General features: G+C 44.4%; 1 protein-coding gene across 3 annotated transcripts in view; it reads right to left on the bottom strand.

The window, feature by feature from the left end:
- Positions 1–23,268, bottom strand: part of LOC110135789 (N-acetyllactosaminide beta-1,6-N-acetylglucosaminyl-transferase-like) — an 88,808-nt gene that overhangs the window by 22,812 nt on the left and 42,728 nt on the right. Inside the window, exon 1 of one of the 3 annotated variants that reach the window (XM_020891088.2) lies at positions 12,956–15,864. The exons of the other annotated variants lie outside the window; for them this stretch is intronic. Coding sequence (XP_020746747.1) covers positions 12,956–13,874 — 919 coding nt within the window. The 5' untranslated portion in view covers positions 13,875–15,864. Of the gene's footprint in view, positions 1–12,955; positions 15,865–23,268 lie in introns of those variants that run through there. 3 annotated transcript variants of the gene reach the window in all.

Here is a 23,268-nt window from a genome sequence, read left to right as displayed (position 1 = left end):
AGGTATTCTGAATTAACTGGTCAGGAGTGAGGCCCAGACACGAATTTTCTAAAACGCTCTATATGATTGTAATGTGTAGCCAGGTTTGAGCAGCTCTGTTTTCCATAGGCTATTTACTGCACTGAGCATCCCTTTATAAGGATAATAGTTTTCAGCTTTTAAAACACCAAATAGTATCCCTCAGTAAGGAGAGATTTTATTTTTCAACAAATAAAGGAACTTTAAGTTTTGAAGATTTTAAAAATACAGAGAAGTTCAAAGAAGAGACCAACTGTTCCCCTCTGCCCAACTTTCCCAATTTAACTAGTGTTAAGCATCCTGGAACATTTACCTTATGAATCCTGACTTTTTTTCTCTTAAAAATATTACTCTATAATTTGTGAAAAATCAAACACTTGATATGAATGGATTCAAACAACTTATAAGAGTACAAAAAACAAAAATGAAAGTTAAAAAGATCCCAAACACTACAAAATCTTACAAGTAACAATCACTAAGAAAACATTTCATGAAGTATTTTTTGCACAAATAAATACTTTCACATCACCTTAAGACTATGGCATAGCTATGAACTAGCTGACTGTGGGTGTGCTGGGTCAGCAAATCGTGTCTGACTCTTTCGACCCCATGAACTGTATAGCCTGCCAGGCTCCTCTGTCCGTGGAATTTTCCAGGCAAGAATACTGGAGTAGGTTGCCATTTCTTCCTCCAGGGGATTCCTGACCCAAGGAGTGAACCTGAGACTCCTGCATCTCCAACACTGGCAGGCAGATTATTTGTCACTGAATACCCAACCTGGGATGCCCCCAACTAGCTGACAAAACCCTACCAAATACAGATTGCAAATAACCTACCCATAAGTGGTCTTTACCATTGAGAAATATGGGCTGGGTTTCCTAAAATGAGTTTAGGCATCCCTTATGTACAAATGTTCACCACTTTCATAGGTTTATCAGCCCCAAAACCTGTTTCCTTACGATGAAGCATTGTTATTTGCAGCATGTGAACATCAAGTAATGTTTTCCCTGTAATCTATTCGTTTAGATGTGTTTGTTCACAGGTTAAAGGCATTTGCCTTTCAAGTGGCATCTCCTAGTTTTATGTGACTGTTTCAAATAAAAGTATTTACAGTAATGATTGTCCCTCTCACCCCATTACACTGAAAGCTATTTCATGGCCAGGCCTTTCCTTATCAGAATCAATAGAACCCAGCACGCCCTGTATTGCTTTGTTTCCTGTCTGAATTCGTTAGACAAACTTCCATCTTGCCCTGCATGCAGTGCCTACCTCACCTTCAAAACAAGGCACCAGGTTACACCCAGTTGGATGTAAACCAAGAATGCATTCCCAAGTTGTAAAGCAGTCTGTCCAAGTCCATGTAAAAGCAGCCAAATAAAAACCATGCTTGCTTAGGGCTGTTGTCTAATTTTAAACCCTATCTACAACCCAAGACAAGTCCAAAGGAGTTGAAGGTCAGTGGTAAATTCCATTTGGTGCTGCATGCACTGGGGTATATATAGGTTGCTAATTCTGGGAACTAACTGCCTATCTACCACAAGCCTAACCTTTTACATAGAACCACAGAAGCACTTCTATTTAGACTGTTCTGCAAATATGAGAAACTTCTTTAGACAAAAAATAAAAAGAGAAGAAACATGGGAGAAAGGGTCCTAGGTTGTACCTGGCACATATGGGCATCCCAGCTCACCCCTGCCCCTAACTCCCAACCCATGAAGTCCTCAGCAGTTTTTAGAAACACATGAAGTCACAGTAGCCTAAGCATTTCTTCTTGAAAGAATCTATTTAACCTGAGCATTTGGATGAGAAGCACTAGGCTACAATTAGAAGCTCTATGATGACACAAAAGCAGCAAAACTAGGGGGTCGAGATGACTGTTACTCTTGAAGAGAGTACTGGGGGGTTCCTGGAGTATCTGTAGGAATGTGGGCTCTTGTACTGGTTACTCAGGTGAGGATCAGTTTGAAAATTCAGTGATTTCAATTCTGATATGTGCAGTTTCTGGTATGTATATTTCTTTTTTCAAAAGTTATTTATTTTTATTTGAAGGCTAATTACAATATTGTGTTGGTTTCTGCTATACATCAACATGCATCAGGAGTAGGTAATGCACTGTATATGCTGCGCTTAGTCATGTCCTACTCTTTGCAACCCCATGGACTGTAGCCCACCAGGCTCCTCTGTCCATGGGATTCTCCAGGCAAGAATACTGGAGTGGGTTGCCATGCCCTTCTCCAGGGGATCTTCCCAACCCAGGGATGAAATCCAGGTCTCCCACATTGCAGGTGATTCTTTACCGTCTAAGCCACCAGCAAAGCCCCATACATTGTGTAATATATTTCAATTAGCAGTTTAAGAAAGTTCTAGAGGAGGTGGGGATGTGATGTGTACATAAATTTATAAAACAAAACCCGAGACTTCAGAGAAATGTTGGCCCCCTCAGTTCCTTGCCCCCTTCTCCTCTGCTCAGGGTCATTTTAGGGATCAAAGTGCCAATTTTGAGCATTCAGTTTTCAGGTTTGGAGAACTTTATTTTTAAGCACTTGAATACTGCTGTTTCCATTTGTGCAAAGTTATTTCAATAGTTTAGCAACTCTGAATTGTGGATAGGGACCAGTGACTAATATGTTCACTTTACAGGAAAAGATAAGATAAACCCTTGAGCCATCTACAAATCTAGACAAATCCTCTTCTGTATGACTTCTGATAAGAGATCCTATTGGGATATTGTGACATAAACAGTATAAAGTCCTCAGATGATCTGATGGATGGCAAGGACTCATGATAGGAAGATTTGTGAGTCTGTCACATGTGTTTCTGAAAAAGAAGTTTCTCTTCCTTTTTGTGTTTCTGAAAAAAGAAGTTTCTGAAAAAGAAGTGGATACAATTTGGGTTATTCTTATTCTTCCAACTGAGTTCACGATGTTCCTAATATTTATTCTGAACCACAGATACTATCAAACCGAAAGTAACAAAAGCGCATCAAATTCAAGTTTAATAATGACATAACTACATGCTATATTTGCTTGGTTTTTCTTCCCCCCTTTGGCTGCACCATGCAACTTATGGGATCTCAGCTTCCCAGTCAGAGATTAAACCCAGGCATTGTTTTTTGTTTGCTTTTGTTTTGGGCCACATCACATGGCTTTCGGGATCTTAGTTCCCTGACCAGGGATCAAACCTGGAGCCCTCAGCAGTGGGATCTTGGTGTCCTAACCACTGGACCAAGAGGGAACTCCCCAAGTCAATTCCAAAGGCAATTCATAAGATAGACTGTCAATGTCTTTTTTTCCTCCTATATAGAGGAAGCAGAATATTCAGTAGCTAGAAGAGATGGAAAAATTACCTCTAAACATTGCACATGGAACAGTCTACCCCAATAAGCAATTCCTACTCTTAGTAACAAACTCCTCCCACGTTCCCTACAGGAAGAGAAAGGCCAAAGTGAGCATCGTTAAACAGACATATTGCTTCTAAAGATTAAAGAACGTGTGCTTATAATACATTCAGTGTGAAACTGACCGATGGGCATGTGAGGATGACTGTACCATGCTGCATCCGGCTGTGTGTGTTTGTAAATTTCTCAGAGTTTCAGAGGAGGGCCCAGCAACCCACTCCAGTATTCTTGCCTCGAGAACCCCATGAACAGAGGAGCCTGGTGGGTCACCCAGAGGCAGACACAGTCTGACGCAGCCAGTCAGTCCATGGGGTCGCCCAGGGCCAGACACAACCGAGCGACTTAGCACACACACACACAACAGACTTTTACAGTGGCCCCTATGTAAGTAGCTAGCAGGGGCAATATTTGTTTTAACATCCAGGAAGTTGAACACCGAAATGAGAAGGATGTGGCTGGATGTGTAGAAACCTATACAGAATGATTGTGAAAAAAAAAAGAAAAAAACAACTCCAATTTCGTTCAAGTCTTGGCTATGTCGATTTCCTTTTCCAAGAAGTTATATTTATTCTAAACTGACATCTGTACATGATAAGGTTGAAGAAAATAAAACAATCCTATTAATCCCAACTCCTTCCTTTCATGTGATGTGATCTCAGAAAGAGTCCTGAAGATACTAACATCCTTTGCATCTTTACGGAAACACTCTCCTCATGGATATGAGAACATACTTGACAGTATTACTGTAAGAACTAAGTGAGACTTTCCTGTAGCTTCAGAAATTATACCAAGAACATTTAGGGAAATCAAAATTATAAAAAACACACATCCCAACATGTTAAACTGCTTAAGTTTTCTTATAGTTCCTCCTATTTCTCTTTGGATGTACTCACATCTAGTTTTACATGGTTTTGGGGCCATAGTGTAGACATCTTTTCATAGTGAAAAGAGATTTAAACGGGTTTAATTTAACACCTTCCTTGAGGCTCTCATTAGTTTAGGAATTCTACACCGTATTTAGGTTTTCGTTAATACGTGTTCATATTAACAAACAGAAAAACACTTCACCTCTCAGTTTACACCCAATTTTTTCACTCAGTTCTCAAATCAGCTTTACTAAGTAGCCATCATTACTGTGAGTTTAAACAGATGAGGAGTTTAACGTTTGGAGATCCATGGTCAGGCTTCCCAAGGGGGCTCAGTGGTAAAGAATTCGCTTGTCAATGCAGGAGACGCAGGAGACCCAGGCTTTGATCCCTGGGTTAGGAAGATACTCTGAAGAAGCAAATAGCAGCCCACTCCAGTAATCGTGCCTGGGAAATCCCATGGACAGAGGAGCCTGGCACGCTACAGTCCCTGGGGTCGCAGAGAGTCAGATATGACTTAGCAACTAAACACCACCACCCATAGTCACAAAGCTACTAAGGGCAGAGCCAAAATTCAACATCAGGTTTGTCTCACCCCAAAGCCCGGGATATTTCCTCAACACGAGTTCTGCCCAAGGATCAGTCATTTCCACACCACTTTTACAATAGCCACCCTAAGCAACCAAAACTGTAAAGCTTTGCTTTATATAAACTCGCTTTCATTTTTACTGGTGATTACCTTTTTTTCTCAGTTAAGGAGATGGAAATAAACAGAACCAACATTTGCCGCACATCTATGTGCTACTCTGTAAAAGCGCCATGCCAACAGTTCTCAAGGGGGGCTTCTAGCATTAGTATCCCCTGCAACTTGCTAGAACTACAAATTCTGGGCCCTGCTCCGGTCCCACTGGACCGAAAATCCTGGAGCTAGGGGCCAATAATTTGTGTTTTAATGGGCTCCACCTGGGCTCCTGAAGCATGCTCTGTCTGGGAACCACTGCACTATATACATTATCTTATTTAATATTCATAACTTATCCTGAGACTAAAGCCTATTTATTACTCCCACCATCAGAGATGGGTTAACTGAGACAGCACAGACTAAGACCGGTATCACATAGTTCGCAGGTAATGGGAGCCAGGATTTAACCTTCACTTGGCTGGTTCCAAAACCTCTTCACAGTATCACATGCACTCGAGGGGAGATGCCGGGAGATGCCGTCGCCGGGGCTCAGAGAGAGTAGAGATCTAGACGATAACGAGACCTGCAGACACTGATTACATATCTGTTGTGACTGTGACATGCGATGAACATTCTACTGTTTTAAAGAGTCAGTGAGGGACTCCCTGGCGGTCCAATGGTTGGGACTCTGCGCTTCCATTACGCGAAGAAAGGTTTGATCCCTGCTCAGGGCACTAAAGATCCTGAAAGACACAGTGTGGCCAGAAACACATAAAACCTAAAACCTTGGCTCTTCTAGAAAAGATTAATTTCAGACAGTTGGTAGAAAATTGATTGGAAGTGGAATGAAAGTTGCAAACAAATGGCCTTGCTGGGTCTAAAGGTACCTACATTAATCCTTTCTGCATGACTTAAAGTCGTGTTAAGATCAGCTTACTGGATATTTACCAACAGGAATGGTATCTGTACATAATTAAATGTGTATATATACGCTAATCCAATTTTTCTTGTTTTGTGTAATGTTCTAGGAATTAGGGATTAAAAGCTAATTAAGAGCCGTATTTCCAGATTATTTCCTTCACAGGACTGGGGGGAAAATAATTGGGCACAGATTCCTCAGTGAAGAGGATGACCCAGGAACTTCCCTGGTGGTCCAGTGGTCAAGAATCCGCCTGCCAATGCAGGGAGCACAGGTTCGATCCCTGGTTCGGGAGGATTCCACGTGCCATGGGGCAACTGAGTCTGTGCTCTGCAACAGGAGAAGCCACCGCAGTGACAGGACCTTGCACCGCAATGGGGAGGAGCCCCTGTCCGCCACAGCTAGAGAAAGCCCCCAGCAACACAGACCCGATGCAGCCAAAAATAAATAAACACATTTTTTTTCTAAAAAGAAGATGATCCAAGTGTTATACAGTACAACCGATGGCCAGAGGCATCATAAATAAATGCCTTCAAATGGCTATGGCTTCAGGATAGTTCTGTCTTTTTCGTTTAGTCACTGGGTCGACCCCATGGACTGTAGCCCACCAGGCTCTTCTGTCCAGGGGATTTCCCAGGCAAGAATCCTGGAGCGGGTGGCCATTTCCTCCTCCAGGAGATCTTCCCAACCCAGGGATTGAACCCTTGTCTCCTATATCGGCAGGCGGGTTCTTTACCACTGAGCCACCGGGTTAGTATAGTTTAATTATGTAAATACTCTGCAACCTGTCTAAGGTTTCTCTACCAGGGGCCAGGCTGACTTCTAGATTCTCAAGAGCCAGGCTACATCGTAACCTTCTCTGACCTCAGATGATTTCCCCAAGAATCGCCTACAGTTACCAATGAGACAAAACAAGCAAAACAGGCCTGCCTCCCTAATACAATATTGTGAAAATCATGTCCAATTGTATTATGTGTATTTAACATCATCTGGCCATACAGAAATGATGTCACTTGAAAACTCTGCTCAGCGGATAGGAATCCAAGAAAAGGATCTCTTTAGTGTAATTTCTCCTTCAATCTGAATTTACCTCCATATCAGCAAAATAAGTGTCACTGTGGACTGTCATTCAGGCACAGAAAAATAACTCGAGTATAAGCCTGAACATTCTAATAATGTTCATTAAAACAGGATTCTTCCAGTCCAATTATGTTCATCATTCTCAATCAATGGTACAATCAACATGACTGAATGCATCCTTTGTGGCACTAGAAACTGAACTCTAAATTTAGGCCGCTGAACGGAGAACACAATGCATACTTTGAAAAAGCCTAGAGGCTGATCCAGCCACGCCCAGATTTCAGGTCGGGGTAACCTTTCCGGAGAGAACACATACCTTCCCAAGAGCTCAGTGTTTACATGTGTTGAGAGCTACACCTGGAGAAACGCTTCTCAAGTTTCTATTGTTGTTTTTCCTTAACCTTTCATTTCCTTGTGCTCCTGTTTTTTCCGAGCCAGTAGCTAAGGGTTGAAGGTGAAGGTGTTTGTTGCCCAGTCATGTCCAACTTTTTTTCGACCCCACGGACTGTAGCCTGCCAGGCTCCTCTGTCCATGGGATTCTCCAGGCAAGAATCCTGGAGTGGGTTGCCATTTGCTTCTCCAGGGGATCTTTCCGACCCAAGGATTGAACCTGGGTCTCCTGCATGGCAGGCACATTCTATACCATCTGAGCCACCAGCAAAGCTCCAAAGGGATACTCTGGGTCAAATCCAGCCAGGAGAAGCCCACTCTGTGAACCGGGAGTAGCCAAGTTGGAGACAAAACTGCAGGGCTGGGCAAGTGCCGAGCTGTGGGAGAAACAGACTGAGGGCAGATAAGACAAGAGACTAGCTGGCGGGGTCCACCTAGGGAACTGGTGCTTGCTCTGGTCATCAGAGGAGACTGCACGGGCCCAGCCGGCTACCTGGGAACCAGTTTTTATTTGTTTACTGGACCACTCAGCTCTTAGTTCCCTGATCAGGGATTGAACCTGCACCCTTTATAGTGGAAGCATGGAGTCTTAACCACTGGTCCACCAGGGAAGTCCCTGGGAATCAGTTTTCTAAGCAATGATTCTGCCCTATTAACATTCCAGCTGAAACTCTTATAATTCCACAAAGACTGGTTATCTTTCTCGTTACTGGTACCACTTTTTGGCCTAGCTCTTATGGAATTATACCTTCAAGCCTACCTACTGTTTCCCTGATTCTTACTATCAAAAATTACTCCTCCCCACCTCAGATAGGGGACATCACTCTCTGGACTTTCTTTTTCAGACTTTTATGGCTGATTAACAATGTTGTGATAGTTTCAGGCGCAAAGCAGTGACTTAGCCATACATATGCGTGTATCCAGTGTCTCCTAACTAACACCTCCCCAGACCGAACCCACAAGCATCCAGCCCTCCTCGGGCACAGCAATAGGTCGCAGTGTGGGGGGAGTGGTGGAAAAGATGAGAATGGATGTCACATTTCTCACCCTAAAGCAACGCAGACACAGAGGAGGAAGGGCAGAGGGGCGTTTCACTTGGCAGGCAGTTATAATTCAGTGCTGGGAGCGGTGGCAGGGCGTATAGGAGTACCAGTTGTCTGGGAGGTGGGTTATCAAGGGTGGCTTCTGGAGGAGGTGACATCCAAGGAGGGTTACAAAGGATGCATAGGAATAGTCGGAGATGATAGGAAGGGTAGCTCAAAAAGCCACCAAAAAAAAAAAATTAAGGGAAAATCGCAGAAGTGTGTAGGACCAAGTAGTTGCTGGGGTATGAAGTGTGAGGCCTTACGCACAAAGCAGTAAGGGGAGAGAGTTGGGGTAAGGGAGGAGAGGGGTCAGGTCAGAGAGTCCTGCTGTGTTGTTGGGGAGCTCCCTGGCGGTCTAGGGTTCACGCCCAGGTTCAAGTCTTAGTCAGGGGACTGAGATCCTGCATGCTGCATGGCATGGCCAAATTAAAAAAAAATAAAATATGTATGTATTAAAAAAAATACATAATGGGTCTTCCCAGGCGGTCCTGAGTTTAAGACTCTGTGCTTCCACTTCAAGGGGCACCGGTTCAGTCATGGGTAGGGAAAGTAAGATGCCCCATGATATGGCCAAAAAACTAAACAAACAAGTGAACAATCAGAAATGCTTCAAAAAACTTTAAATGAAAATTAGTTTCCTAAATGTCTGCATATGATCTAAATAGAGGTTACATCTTGTCTACTTCTGTTTCTCACTCACAATTTGTTCTCTTTCAGGCGCTAAGTCGTGTCTGACTCTTTGTGATCCCATGGACCACAGCACTCCAGGCCTCCCTGTCCATCACCAACTCCTGGAGCCTACTCAAACTCATGTCCATCGAGTTGGTGATGCCATCCAACCATCTCATCCGCTGTTGCCCCGTTCTCCTCCTGCCCTCAATCTTTCCCAACATCAGGGTCTTTACCAATGAGTCAGCAATAGGGTGCCTAAAAAAAAGACCATTCTTCTTTTTCCTGTGTATTTTGTAAACTTAAAAAAAAAAAGCATACTATTTTCCACACAATGTTTAATTAATCTTATTATCTATAAACTTAATAAAATATCTCTGGAAGAATACAAGGAAGCATTAATATCAGCAGCTCATAAAGTAAAAAAAAAAGTTTAACTTAAAAATTTTAAAGCTCTTGAATACATTTCTTATTTTTTAACATAGGGACGGATAATCAGGAGAAAAAAAAACAACCCACAACATTTTGAGGAGTTGGAATGGGTAGGAGGGGGGATTAGCTCAACATACTAAACCCTGATGAACAAAAAAGTCACTAAACCTGATACACAACCATTCAAATCTCAAAACTTAAATTCCATAAAGTCATACCTTCTCCTTCCAGAGCCACCCTCAGTTCATGGAACACTGCCAGGTACCACGCGGGGCTTAGTAAGTATTTGTTAATTGCTGAAAACAGACATGGCGCAATGTTCTTATTTTGTTTTGTTTTTGAAGACTTCTTTTCTACTCTGTAGGGAGACGATGTCCTCAAGATTCTTCGTGTTCTTTTTGTTGTCGTTTAGCAGGGACTAGGTTCAAAGTCAGCCTGGATGGGTCTCACCCACCATCTTCTGTGAGCAGCAGAGGTGCCCTGAAGATCACTTCCCAGGCCCACTGGCTGCGTGAAGGGAGAGCCAGACCACAGCCTGGTCTACAGGGGCTTGGGGAGCAGGTACAGAAGCCTGGGTGGGTCGTGGCGGGCGGTTCCAGCAAGGACACCTTCCTATGACTCCAAACACACACACACACACAAACACACACGCTCTCTCTTTCTCTCTCTCTTCCATATCCCTGCTAACCTGACTTCTAGCTTAGAGTAGTCAGGTGGGGCTTACTGTCACTGTTCTCTGCATTTTTCTTCCAACCTCGTCCTTTCACCTTTCTGGGGTTCTGCAGGGAATTTGCTTTAGATATAGAGCAAAGAAAAAAAACAGAACAAGACCGTTCCTTTTCCTGGTACAAGAGAAACACTTCAGTCTTCAGGGCTCGCAAATCCAGGAGATCCCAGCTTTGCCTTGGACAAGCTGTGTGAACCTAGCACATCCTTGGGGGCTCAGATGGTAAAGAATCCTCCCGGGATACAGGAGAACCGGGTTCGATCCCTGAGTCAGGAAGATCTCCGGGAGAAGGAAATGGCAACCCACTCCAGGATTCTCGCCTGGAGAAGTTTCAGGGACAGAGGAGCCTGGCGGGGTACAGTCCGTAGGGCTGCAAAGAGTCAGACAGGACTGAATGACTACCACTGCTCCTAAGCCTCATTTTCCTCATCTGTACATGAGGATAACAATAATTATTTGTCATAATTAAGAGAGGTGCTATGGAGCATAACATACACAGCACAAACTGTATTAACAAAAATGGTATCACATGCCATGTACAGAATGTTTACACTTATTTGTGAACAATTAGGATGAACACTCAACTGTGAAATGGAGCAGGACCCTGCCTATGGTCCTTGCCCCCGCCCCCATGTCCTCTGCCTGCCTTTTGTCTGTGGAAAAACTTTAGCCAAAGAATAAGTTGAATCAGAGAAGTGAGAAAATGCAGAAACAAAAGAAAATAGTCAAAGGAGACCAAATAATAATGCTGTCATTAAGCATAGTCAAAGACCTTTAGTTCCTTCTCAAGGGCTATAGATAAATATCTGAGCCCTATCCTGTGAGCTGTCTCACAGACACTGAAACCTCAGGTAAGTTAACTACTTGATGGCAAGACCATAGCCATGACATAAGCTGCCACAATTCCGAGAACTGGTGTCAAGGAAATTGGAGCAAACCAACCACTGATGACCAATTTCAAGATGACTGTCAGCGCTGACTGTGCTGTTTTCTGCCTGGAGCCCCTCCCTCAGCTTATAAAAGCTCTTGCCCACTGGCTGTCAGTAGGGGAGAGCCCTCCTTTGGACAGAAGTCTGCCCTCCCCGCTCCATGGTCAGCATCCAAAATAAAGCAAACCTTCTTTTCCACCAACCTGGGTTCTTCTGAGCGGCAAGCCACCCGCACCCCACTTTCAGTTGCAACTTACACTGTGAAAAATGTGATTCACGCCCCCTTCTGCAAGTCTTTGTGAACCGTTAACTTACTATTGTCTGAAATTCACTGAAATTACTATTGGTCTGTCCCCAACCACCTTGCCAGTCCGTTTCCCGCCCCTCTTTAAGTAGGTTTCTGTAAGCGCCACTCCAGATTAGCCCTCAGGGATGCTGAGCTATTGGGCACCTAACAATTGCTATGAGTCCACGTTCAGGTATGAAGGTAGCACTCGTAAGTGCCAACAATAGCGATACTGCAGCCAAGAGAAGGGAGGTATTTCAAGCGTGGCAGGCTCGGGGTCACCTCCCCGCAGGGCTGACACCCACAGGCAAGCTGGCACAATAGTAGAAACTAGTGCATTGGGACATCACCAGGAAGAAGCCCTACAGGTCACAGGGACCTTCCCAGACAACAAATGGGAAACAGAACTTTGAGAAGAAACCCAGGCCTGAATCTAAAGGAGGAATCTGCTGCTGTTTCCTGCCTCCATGCCTCAAATACCTTAGCCCCAAATACCTAAGCCCCAAATTGTCATGAACAATGGGAAAGATTTCACAGTATATGAAAACAAGAGACTGCAAAGGGGAATTTCTAAGAAGAAAATGGGACTTAACAATTGAGACGTGACTTGAGGTCAGCTCCAGTTAGAATGTCTCTCCGTATGTTTCAACTCACTGTGATTCACTCTCCCAGGCAATAAAATATCAGACTAGGTTTACTGAACCAAGTCAGTTGAGACCTGGACACCTGGTCAGGTCTGAGACTAGAGATGTTCAAGCCAGAGTGATAATTTGTAAACATCCAAAGGTGAAACAGCACTGTGAACTTTGAGCATCAGTATAATATAGTGTAACAGCCTCTAAGAGAAACACCACCTATTTCAATTCATAGGATGCTTATTCAAAATCAGTCTATGTCACAACTGTTCTTATCAGGGACTATGAAAGGCATTTATTCAAAAGACTGAGCTATTGTATGTCAATTATATCTCAATTAAAAAAAAAAAAAGACTGACTACAAGGTCAGGAACTATGTGATACATCCTCAAAAGTAGTTTTGCCAGTGCTCCGGGAAACCGGCATATTTCTTAGATCACTATGTAGCACAGTTATAAGATGGTAGTGTGTGTGTTAGTCACTCCACTGTGTCTGACTCTTTGGGACCCCAGGGACTGTAGCCCGCCAGGCTCCTCTGTCCATGGGATTCTCCAGGTAAGAATATTTGAGTGGGTTTCTATTCCATCCCTTCAGGGGATCTTCCCAATGCAGTGATCAAACCCGGGTCTCCTGCACTGCGGGCAGATTCTTCACCATCTTAGCCACCAGGGAGGCCCATAAGACAGCAGAGTTGCCCCTAAAAAGCAAGCTGACTAATCGCTTTCCAGGCATTTTTTTCTTTTTTCCCAAATAATTTCAAAGAAGAGCTGAATGTTAGCAAACTCAATCTACGGATAAGGGGAAAATAAAAACCCAACAGGAATGGAAGTTCATACCCACCTGGGATCCTATTAAGAGTCACCCAGAAATGTTCATCAGGAGAATAGGTATCTTTGGACCACTGGAGCAGATCAATGGCCCTTCGGTCTTGGAAGACAAACTTGACAAACTCTCTGGTGAGGGCCACATAGGCAGTGCCAAAGTAGATGGTCAACTGGTGGGGAGGGGAGGTTTTCAAAATACCGGTATTTTTCACATAGGAACCACCTCTGTCCAAGTGCTCCTGGTAGACATATCGCGTCCGCTTTACCGCATGGTCGGGAGGCAGCACCCCGGGGGTGATGTTTTTCCCTTTAAATCCTTTGAGATACTGAACGATCTCCCTGTTGCTTTTCAGGGGGAAATCTTGCCCACAGGTGTTGATGGAGTATTTCCATGGAACTTCAGAAGCTAAAAGGTCTTCCAGGCAGTTCAGGTCAGCCTGGAGCCTGGAAATTCCTGCGTAGACCACAGGCTCCATCTTTGAAGCAAGAAAAGCATTCTTGAAGCAACTGAGCAGCTGCCACACAGACTTCTTAAACTGAATTGTGGCTTTCTCATCCACGTGAACACAGTAGATGTTCTGGGGCATGTAGACGGCCCTGAAGAGTCTTTCGAAAGTGTTAAAGTCCTTATGGATGACCATGACATACGCCAAAGGGAACTCGGCTTCTTCTTTCGACAAAGGCCTTGTGATGTAGCGATTCTGGATCAGGTAGTCCTTGCAAGGGACACTTCCCACGGGGGACATCAATGTCTTTTCCCACAAGAAGGTTGACTTCTCATCTAAGGCATCCTTACAGGCATGTATCCCCAAGTCCCTTTCAACGGAGCTATTCCTGTGACTTTTCGGTTGGCTTAACTGGCCACTGTAAAGGATCACAAAAATAACCACACTGACTCCCATGAAAGCAAAAAACCAATACTTCCAGAAGTTCATTATTTTCACTTTCCTGGGGAAGGAATCTCTCTCCAAAGACTGAGAAACAATCGGTTCCTGAAACAAGAGTGAAGAGGTGGAACTGACTTCTTTTGCCAATCTTGGAATTTCAACAGCTTCCAAGCGGGCTTCCTTCTGCTGGGTCCTTTAATCTGCATTTATTCTCTGCTTCTGGGTGCTGTCCAGCCTCTCCTGGCAACGACCAGAGATGCTTCGTAAAGCGTCCTGGGCTTCTGGCCTCCGTGGTGACACTCTGCTGCTGGCGAAAGGTGCCGGGCTCAGGGCAGCTCCGGGAAAGCCCTTCTCATTTGCATATAAGACGCCAGTGGATCTCAGCAAAGTCTGGAGTGCCTGCTGCTTTCACCGGGGCTGTTTCCCGGGCTTCACTCCGCCCTCCCTCCATCCAATCTTTGTGGCCTGATCTCCCTTCTCACGCTTTCCCCTTCCTTTTCAAATTAAGTGGTTCTCCTTTTTCTGGCTCACCCCACCAAGCCAGCAGTCCTTGAAAACTGCTACCTGTGGATTTCTCCTCCTCAGCTTTATTTCTCTTTCTGGGTCTCTGCCACTTTATTTCATTTCAGTGTTACCTCTACCTTTGGGCGTAGAAGTCAGATACAGTTAAGAAAAAAAAACCCTTGCAACATGCCTAAGTAGCAGATTATTGGAGGAAAAAAAAAAATCTGATGGCAAGGTAGGTGTTCCCTGAATTAAATCAGACAGTTTCTAATGATGTTACATAGCATATATATGTCCATGGGTAGAGGAAAAAAAGAATTACACTCTCAAGGGCACATGATGAGAGCAGAAGGAAGCTAGGAGTGACTTGATATTCAAGAGTCGGTGTGGAGGCATAAATGAAATGCATTTTAGTTCCACCTGCCTAGGAGAAAAGTGATAGCTTGTTCCCAGAGGCAAAGGTTGGTTCCCATTTCACACAGAGCTTCAGATAACTGGAGCTGTTGACACAGTATTATCTAACCCGTGTGGCGTAACTAGCTATTGGGTCTCTTTAACAGCCTGACATCCTCAGACTGGAGGTCACTTGAGAGAGCTCCAAAGAGTCCCCTCTCCACCCAACCCCTCTCCTACTTCCTTACTCTGAAGGGAGAACAAAGGTTTCGGGACTGAGCAAAATTCCTGGAAGTCCCCTCCAGTGTCATTCAGGGAAGCCAGGAAGAGAAGCTCAGCAGGTCTGGTCACATTACAGACGGCTTCTCATAGCTCACCTGAGCCAGGTGCCTCCAGCGCTCAGCAAACGTGGAGTGCATTCAAGGCAGGTGGGTGGGAAGGATGCGTCTGGGGAAAGTTCCTGAGCCAACCGAGAGTCGGACACAACTGAAGCGACTTAGCAGCGGCATCAGAGGAGCAGCCGGATATGAGAGCGCCATGCCTTTTGTAGTGGCTGGCCCAGCAGGAGGTTTGTTTTGCCTGGTATCTGAGGCAACTGAGCAGGCAAATAATTTTCTTCCCACAAATAATTGGCAGGCTAAGCTAATACCTTCCAACCAGGACAGGATATCTGCTCTCTTCTCTCCGGTTGGCTTAACATATTGAAAACTGTGGTCAAGTGGACATTCTGTATCACTCCCTGCCTCTCTCTGACCCCAGGACATGTTTATGGTCACAACCAAGGAGCCAGCAAGCACAAGGAGATAGACACACAGTGAGATCAGCTCAAACATCAAAACAAAAAAAGGCTAGGCGGGGCCAGGAGCTTTTGGAGGATGAGGCGGGATCTTTTTTCCCTCTACAATCACTTTGTTGCAGGAAGGGGGACCCCTTCCAGGACCCGACGGTGGGCTCTTGTCTAACACTTGGAGATGTATTGCCTGAGGAGACACACGCGCTGATAAAGGAAGAGACTTTGCTGGGAAGAGGCGCGCGGGTGGAGAGCAGGAGGGTCAGGGAACCCAGGAGAACTGCTCTGCCGCGCGGCTCACAGTCCGGGGTTTTATGGCCATGGGATTCGCTTCCGGGTTGTTTTTGGCTAATCACTCTGACTCAGGGTCCTTCCCGGTGGCGCCCTCGCTGCTCAGCCAAGATGGACGCCAGCGAGAAGGATTCTGGGAGGCAGTAGGACACGTGGCGTCTCCTTTTGACCCTTCCCGAACTCTTCCGGAGGACAGTGCCTTATCAGTTCCTATGCTCCTCACCAAGACCTCCTGTTGTAAAATAACTCATGCAAATAATTGCTATGGTGGGCAGTTTCAGTCGGTGTGCTTCTCCCAACAGCTTCAGTCCTCATTAACCTCATCTGAGCTGTGTGTCCACCCCAGCTGGGCTCTCAGAGGTAAAACATGAATGGCCTCTTGTCCAGGCAGGGTTACAGCCTAGGCCTGATCTGTTCTCAAGTCCTTAAAGTTCTGCTGCTTTTTTTCAGTGCAAGTACTGGCTACTGCATCAAGGCAACGGTTTTTGTTTTTTGTTGGGTGCTCTCAGGTCCGCCAAGGTCACACCATCCTGCTTCCCACCCAAGGCTTGAGCTGTGTCATTCTGACAACCTCAAACACTTCCACCATATCGAAACCCAGAAGGTAAACAAGAAAAGGTCTCCTGGCAACCAAAATAAAGATCACACATCATAGGCTGGATTCATACACCTGAATGTGTACAGACGGGTAAGTGAAAAAAGTGAAAGAAAAAAAAAGTAGGTTAAGCTGGTGAAGGGCAGGAAAAATGGGGCTAGTGAATTCCTGAGCGGCAGCTAACACTTGGCCGTGGTGTCGGGGAGGCTGAGAGAAGGTGGGGACGGTGTGAAGAGTCGTTAGTGCTTGCCCCACCTACAGCTTTCTAACTGTTCTGGAGAAGACTCTTGAGAGTCCCCTGGACAGCAAGGAGATCAATCCTAAAGGAAAGCAACCCTGAATGGTCATTGGAAGGACTGATGCTGAAGCTGAAGCTCCAATATTTTGGCCTCCTGCTGTGAAGAGCCAACTTATTGGAAAAGACCCTGATGGTGGGAAAGATTGAAGGTAGGAGGAGACAGGGGCAGCAGAGTATGAGATGGTTGGATGGCGTAGTCACTGACTCAATGGATGTGAATTTGAGCAAAGGCCAGGAGATAGTGAAGGACAGGGAAGCCTGGCGTGCTGCAGCCCGTGGGGTTGCAAAGGGTTGGAAACAACTTTGAGACTGAACAAGAGCCACCTTCAGGAAGCAGCTCCCTCTCGCAGCCAGCAGTGAGTAACATGTAGGGTCATGGGGCCAATGCTGCCAGCTCTGCGAATGTTTTAGCGGAGGGAGAAATCTGAATTTTATATTAAAAAAAATTCCTAACTCTTTAAATGTTATCAAGTAATTAACAAATTTAGGGGTAATAAACAAATTTTTAAGACCCAAGTGAATGCCCACACAAGCACCCTGAAGATTGCATCAGCCCCAACAATACAATTTTTCACCTTTGGTTTAAACATCAGAGCTCATGTATTTGAATCTCTCTTGAGGCTTAGTTTATTGACTTTTAGTTTAAACACAATCCTAACACACTTTCTTAGGTAAGAAGTCACAAATTAGAAGAGGGATGTAGAACAGTTAGACTGGGCATCCTCTGGTCAGCAATAGGTGATAGACTCAGAGTAAAGTAGGTTCAAGAAAAACTCTATAAAAAACTATAAATAGAGGTACCAAATGACCCAGTAACCCCACTCCTGAGCATATATCCAGAAAAAAATGAAGACAAATATGAAAAGATACATGCACCCCAATGTTCATAGCACTCACAATAGTGAAGGAACCAAAACAACCTAAATACTCATCAACAGATGACTGGTTTAGGAAGATGTGGAACACAATGGAATATTACTCAGCCATAAAAAAGGATGAAATACTGCCATTTGCAGCACCGTGAATAGACTTAGAGAATATCATACTAAGTGAAGTAAGTCAGACAAACATACCATGTACATGTGGATCTAAAAATTAATACAGGGAATCTAATACAAAACAGGAAGACTCATGGACATAGCAAACAAGCTTACGGTTACCAAAGGGGAAAGGAGAGAGATAAATTAGGATTAACAGGTACACACTACTGTATATAAAATAGATAAACAGCAAGGATGCACTGTGTAGCACAAGGAACTATATTTCTTGTTATTGTCTTGTAATAACCTATAATGGAAATTAACCTGAAAAATAAACAATTCAAGATCATTCGATTAAAGAATGACTGGCATTTGTACAGTATTTAAAATGATCAGATAAGGGAGTTCCCTAGTGGTTCAATGGTTAAGACTCTACCTTGCAATGCAGGGGACGTGGGTTTGATTCCTGGCTGGGGAAGTACGATCCCACATGCTGCAGAGCAACTAAGCCCCAGTACCACAGCTACCACGGCCACAGGGACTGTGGACAGCACCAAGAGAGTCCATGTGCCAGAAAGATCTGCTTGATGCAACCAAGATCTCTCGGGCCACAATGAAGACCCGATGCAGCCAGATAAATAAATCACTGTTTGAAAATAAACAAAATTATCAAATCAGTTAGTGAAAAGGCTTGAAAACTGTGCAGGCCAACCTAGCAATCTGGGGTTGAAAGCAAGCAGAGTACTAACATTTAGTGAAATATAAATACATTCACATATTCTTGTACATAAATTTTGCATAGTCTATTTAAAAACGCATTTCTGAAATATGCTTATTCAAATTAGTTTGTTTTTCCTTTTTTAGTTTAACCATTCTGCACACAAAAGGGCAGGTTCTAAATTACCCAGGAAACTCACAATTCTGCCAAAACTTGTCTATCACAGGCTTCTATAGCAGAAGTCACTGCTTTTTCTGTGAAGGGCCAGGTAGTAAGCATTTTAGGCTTGTGAGCTGTTTGGCTTCTGAGGCAACCAGTCAACCCTAGACTGTGTTCTGAAAGTAGCCACAACAATATGTGTCTGTGTCTGCCAAAACTTTATCCATGGACATTGATATCTCCATTTCATGCTATTTTCAATCATAAAATAGGTTTTTAAAATTTATTTTACTACCCTTTAAAAAGCATTCTTAGCTTGTGGTCAGTAAAAGAATAGGTCAGATTTAGCCCACAGGTTGTATGTTCTCGGCTGATTTCTTTTCTAGATCATAATCAAGTTCCTCCAGGCCTGTATTTTATAACATCAGAGTCTTCATAATTACTTTCCAGATGAAGAAATGCGAAATGAGGAGAAAGGGTAATGTTGGTCTTCCTTATACTTGCCTGAATGCCCAACACAGCCCATCAGGGCTAAAGTACATGGGGTTCCGTGCCTGTTTCCTTTCTTCTATAAAGCGGAGATACTAGGACACTGACCTCACAGCGTTCCAAAGAGATCTTAATAGGTTAGCACACAAAAAGAGCTTAGAGTGATACCTTGCACAGAAGGTGTACTCCACAAATCTTATAGCATCTCTCTCTGTTGCCAAACACGGTTCACACAGAGCCTGAAGCACCCATCGACCTTCCCGGTACCTCTCGTGAGGCAGAGCTGCAGGGCTTGACGAGCCATTCTTCATCTTTGCTTAGTCGCTCAGTCATGTCCAACTCTTTACGACTCCATGAACTATAGCCCACCAGGCTCCTCAGCCCATGGGGATTCTCCAGGCAAGAATGCTGGAGTGGGTTGCCATTTCCTTTTCCAGGGTTTCTTCCCCACCCAGGCATCGAACCCATGTCTCCAGCACTGGCAGGCAGATCCTTTACCATCAGCACCACCTGGGAAGCCCTAAAAGACCCCAAAGGACAGGCGGGCGCCTTCAAAGCCGTGGTTATCACAGGCAGAGCCAGCCTCTGCAGCTCTCTCCTGCATCCCACAGTGAGGGAACTGCTCTTCATTCCCAACTGCAGCCTCTCTCTCTCTTTTTTAATTTATTTGGCTGCACTGGGTGTTAGTTATGGCATGAAGCATCTAGTTCCCCAACCAGGGATTGAACCCAGGCCCCTTGCGTTGGAAGCTCACAATCTTAGCCCCTGGAACACCAGGGAAGCCCCCCAGTTGCAGCCTCTAAGTATAGTTGCCTATACTTAGAGACCCAGTGGGCTGGTGCACCCTGTAAAAGGTTGTGATAGAGCATGCTGGAGAAGACCAAGGCTTTGGAGCAGGGTTTAAATCTGGTTCGGCTGTTTACTATATGGCCCTCAGAAAGTTTCTTGGGATCACTGTATCTTAGTTGCTGAATATTCAAAAAGGAGTCATAGGAAGTCTATGAAAGTCAATCTGGCTTGGAAGGCTCCTGTATTTTTCTATACTATTCCACATAACATCACTCCAGCTTACCCTTATTCTTCTAAGATCACATTACTTTTTTTCTATTTCCTTGGCAGCCTCTTTGGGGCAGTCAATTTCTTCCCCTCTTAAGGTTAGTTGCCTAGATTTAATTCCAGTTTTCCAAGCCAAAACAAAAACAAAAGCAAAAACCAAACTCACATACATTTGATCTTTGGCTTGATTCTGCTAAATCTCAAGGGACAGAATTAGTGACTATTTGTCTTTCTATGCAACTTTTCTGTTTCCAAGTGTCTGCCCTGAGAAAAAAAAAAGACGGCAAATTCATGAGAAGACTTTGCCTCTGTTCAAATCTGGACATACTTCTGGTACCCTTCTCATCCACCAAACTCCTCCACCCCCATATTTTTAAATGTTGAAGTTGCATGGAGATATTTCTACTAAGAGATAATATCTTATCATTCAGCTGCTACCAACAATCTGTATCTTGAAGACACTCTTTCTCTTCTAAATGTATTCGAATAAATGAAAGCAGAACCGTCTTAAAATAGAGGTAGCCAGTGGCTTCCTCCAACTTCTAGTTTTAATAGCCCTATTAAATTCTTGCCTCGCTTTCAGTTTCAAACTAGCTTCAAACTAGCCTCTTTCCCACAGAACCTGTCGCTTTCTTGGGTTTAGACTGCTTGTCGGGGCAGAGTGGCTTGGCTGAATCTCCACAAGCAGATGTCTCTTCTGCTTTCCTAGAAATGAAAGCTGGATAAAATTTGCCTCTAGGATATGTCCTGTGTCTGTACTCGATAGAAGAAAATCCTCACCCTTGGTTTGCCCACTGGTTAAAGTGGTTTCTTTTTTTTTAATATGATTTTATCTGTTGATTTATTTTTGGCTGTGCTGGGTCTTCTTCGCTGCTCGGGCCTTCTCTAGCTGCGGCGCGTGGGGTCTGACCTCTGGTTACGGCTTCTCACTGCGGTGGCCTCTCTAGCCGCAGAGCACGGGCTCTAGGATGTGCAGGCTTCAGTCGCTGGGGCTCCGGGCTCCAGAGCGCAGGCTCAGTAGCGGGGGTACGCAAGGCTTAGTGGATCTGCAGCATGTGGGATCTTCCCTGACCAGGGATCAAACCCGTGTCTCCTGCATTGGCAGGTGGAGTCCACTACTGAGACACCAAGGAAGCCCTAACCTAAAACGGTTTTCCACTCAAAATTTTCTATTTACCAATCATTCCTTTTAAAGGATATCCTTGAACTCAATTTTTTCTCCTTAAAAACAAAGGGAAAATTGTTATAAGGAGGGCAGGCTCAGCCCTGGTCTCCTTTGGTTAGCCCTCTCAGGGCTGATGGGGTAGTTTGGATTACTACCCTCCAGCGTGTCTGAAATGTGTTGTAACCTATGTAACGGAGTAGTCTTGGTTATCTTTCTTCCCCCTGCCCCCCACCCAGTAAATGATCAGTGGAACATAAATATCTAGGGCACTAATTCTCAGCCCCAAGATGCCTTGGGCATCAGAAAGATGAGAGGGAATATGTAAGGGCAGTACTTAGGGTAACCAGCTGTCCAGTTTGCCCAGGACTAAGGAATTTCCCAGGACAAGGGATTTTTTTTTTTTTAGTGCTAAAAGTGAGAAAGTCCTGGGCAAACCAAAATGTTTTTGTTATCCTAGATATCATCGGTCCTCAGCCCTCACTGCTGAAAGATACAACAACCAGAAGATGTTCAACAACTGATCAGTATGAAGGGAGATCCAACCAGTCCATCCTAGAGGAGATCAGTCCTGAATAGTCACTGGAAGGGCTGATGCTGAAGCTGAAGCTCCAGTACTTTGGCCACCTGATGTGAAGAACTGACTCATTGGAAGAGACCCTGATGCTGAGAAAGACTGAAGGCAGGAGGAGAAGGGGACGACAGAGGATGAGATGGTTGGATGGCATCACTGACTCGATGGACATGAGTTTGAGTAAGTTCCGGGAGGTGGTGATGGACAGGGAAGCCTGGTGTGCTGCAGTCCCTGGGGTCACAGAGTTGGACGTGACTGAGCAACTGAAAACTGAACTGATAGAAGGAGAGGAAATGTTGAAATCACTGGTCTGGGTGAGAGGCCCACACAGACCATCAAAAGTTTGCAAACTATAGTGCAGAAAAACTCTGTGACCTCCCACACATATCCTCAGGCCACTGTGGCTTGAGCACAGAGTGAGGCATAATAAGAGTGAACCTGAAAGAACACACTTAGGAACTTAGGACTTCCCTGGAGGGACAGTGGCTAAGAATCTGCCTGCCAATGCAGGGTCTCAGAAGATTCCACATGCCTAAGAGCAAGTAAGCCCATGTGCCACAACTATTTGAGCCTGTCCCCAGGTGGTGCTAGTGGTAAAGAATCTGCCTGCCAATGCAACAGACACAGGAAAGTCAGGTTCGGTTCCTGGGTTGGGAAGATCCCCTGGAGGAGGAAATGGTGACCTACTCCAGTATTCTTGCTTGGGAAATCCCATGGACAGAGGAGTCTGGCAGGCTACAGTCCATCGGGTCACAAAGACTTGGACACAACTGAAGTGACATTTGAAAAAACCTTCTACCCATGGCTTTGTTTAAAGCATGTCAAGAAAGAATGTCACATACTGTTCAGGTCAGAGGATGAAAGACAGGCATTGAGAAACCACATTAAGAACTGGTTAGTTAGGCCAAGAAAATTTAATTTTCTTTTTCTCTATGAGGAGCTGTCAGTGTTAATATGGGCTGCAGCATGTAATTTTTGAATTGGGGTCATCACAATGCATTGTATTTATATGATCTACTTGAAAAGAATCTGTAATGGAAGTAATCCCTATCTCCAAAAAATGCAAGGCCTTGGGTCTGCATTAAACGGTATTGATCCATGTTCATCTCAAAAAAAAAAAAAAGCTCAGAATGTTTGCTTTCTTTACCTTAAGTTCAATCAGCATTCTTTCATATCATTCTTGACCTAAACAGATTAAAGTCAATCAATAATGATGTAGTGATGAAAATAAATGTAATGCATATGAAAGAAAAGCAGAAATGGTTGGTTAGAAAAATAATATAACTGCTGGTGTGTAGGTTTAGTTTTTGTTTTTAACCACTCCATGCCACACATGAAATTCCCTATAACTGCTGCTTTGGATATTGCTTTCTAAGACTGCAGATTTGTTCACTCCAAGATCCAGGGGGAAAAAAATCACTAAAAATCTTAGA

The sequence above is a fragment of the Odocoileus virginianus genome, chromosome 27, assembly GCF_023699985.2.
Source record: "Odocoileus virginianus isolate 20LAN1187 ecotype Illinois chromosome 27, Ovbor_1.2, whole genome shotgun sequence".
NCBI classification, from domain to species: Eukaryota; Metazoa; Chordata; class Mammalia; order Artiodactyla; family Cervidae; genus Odocoileus; species Odocoileus virginianus.
This window is presented reverse-complemented; position numbering and strand designations above follow the sequence as displayed.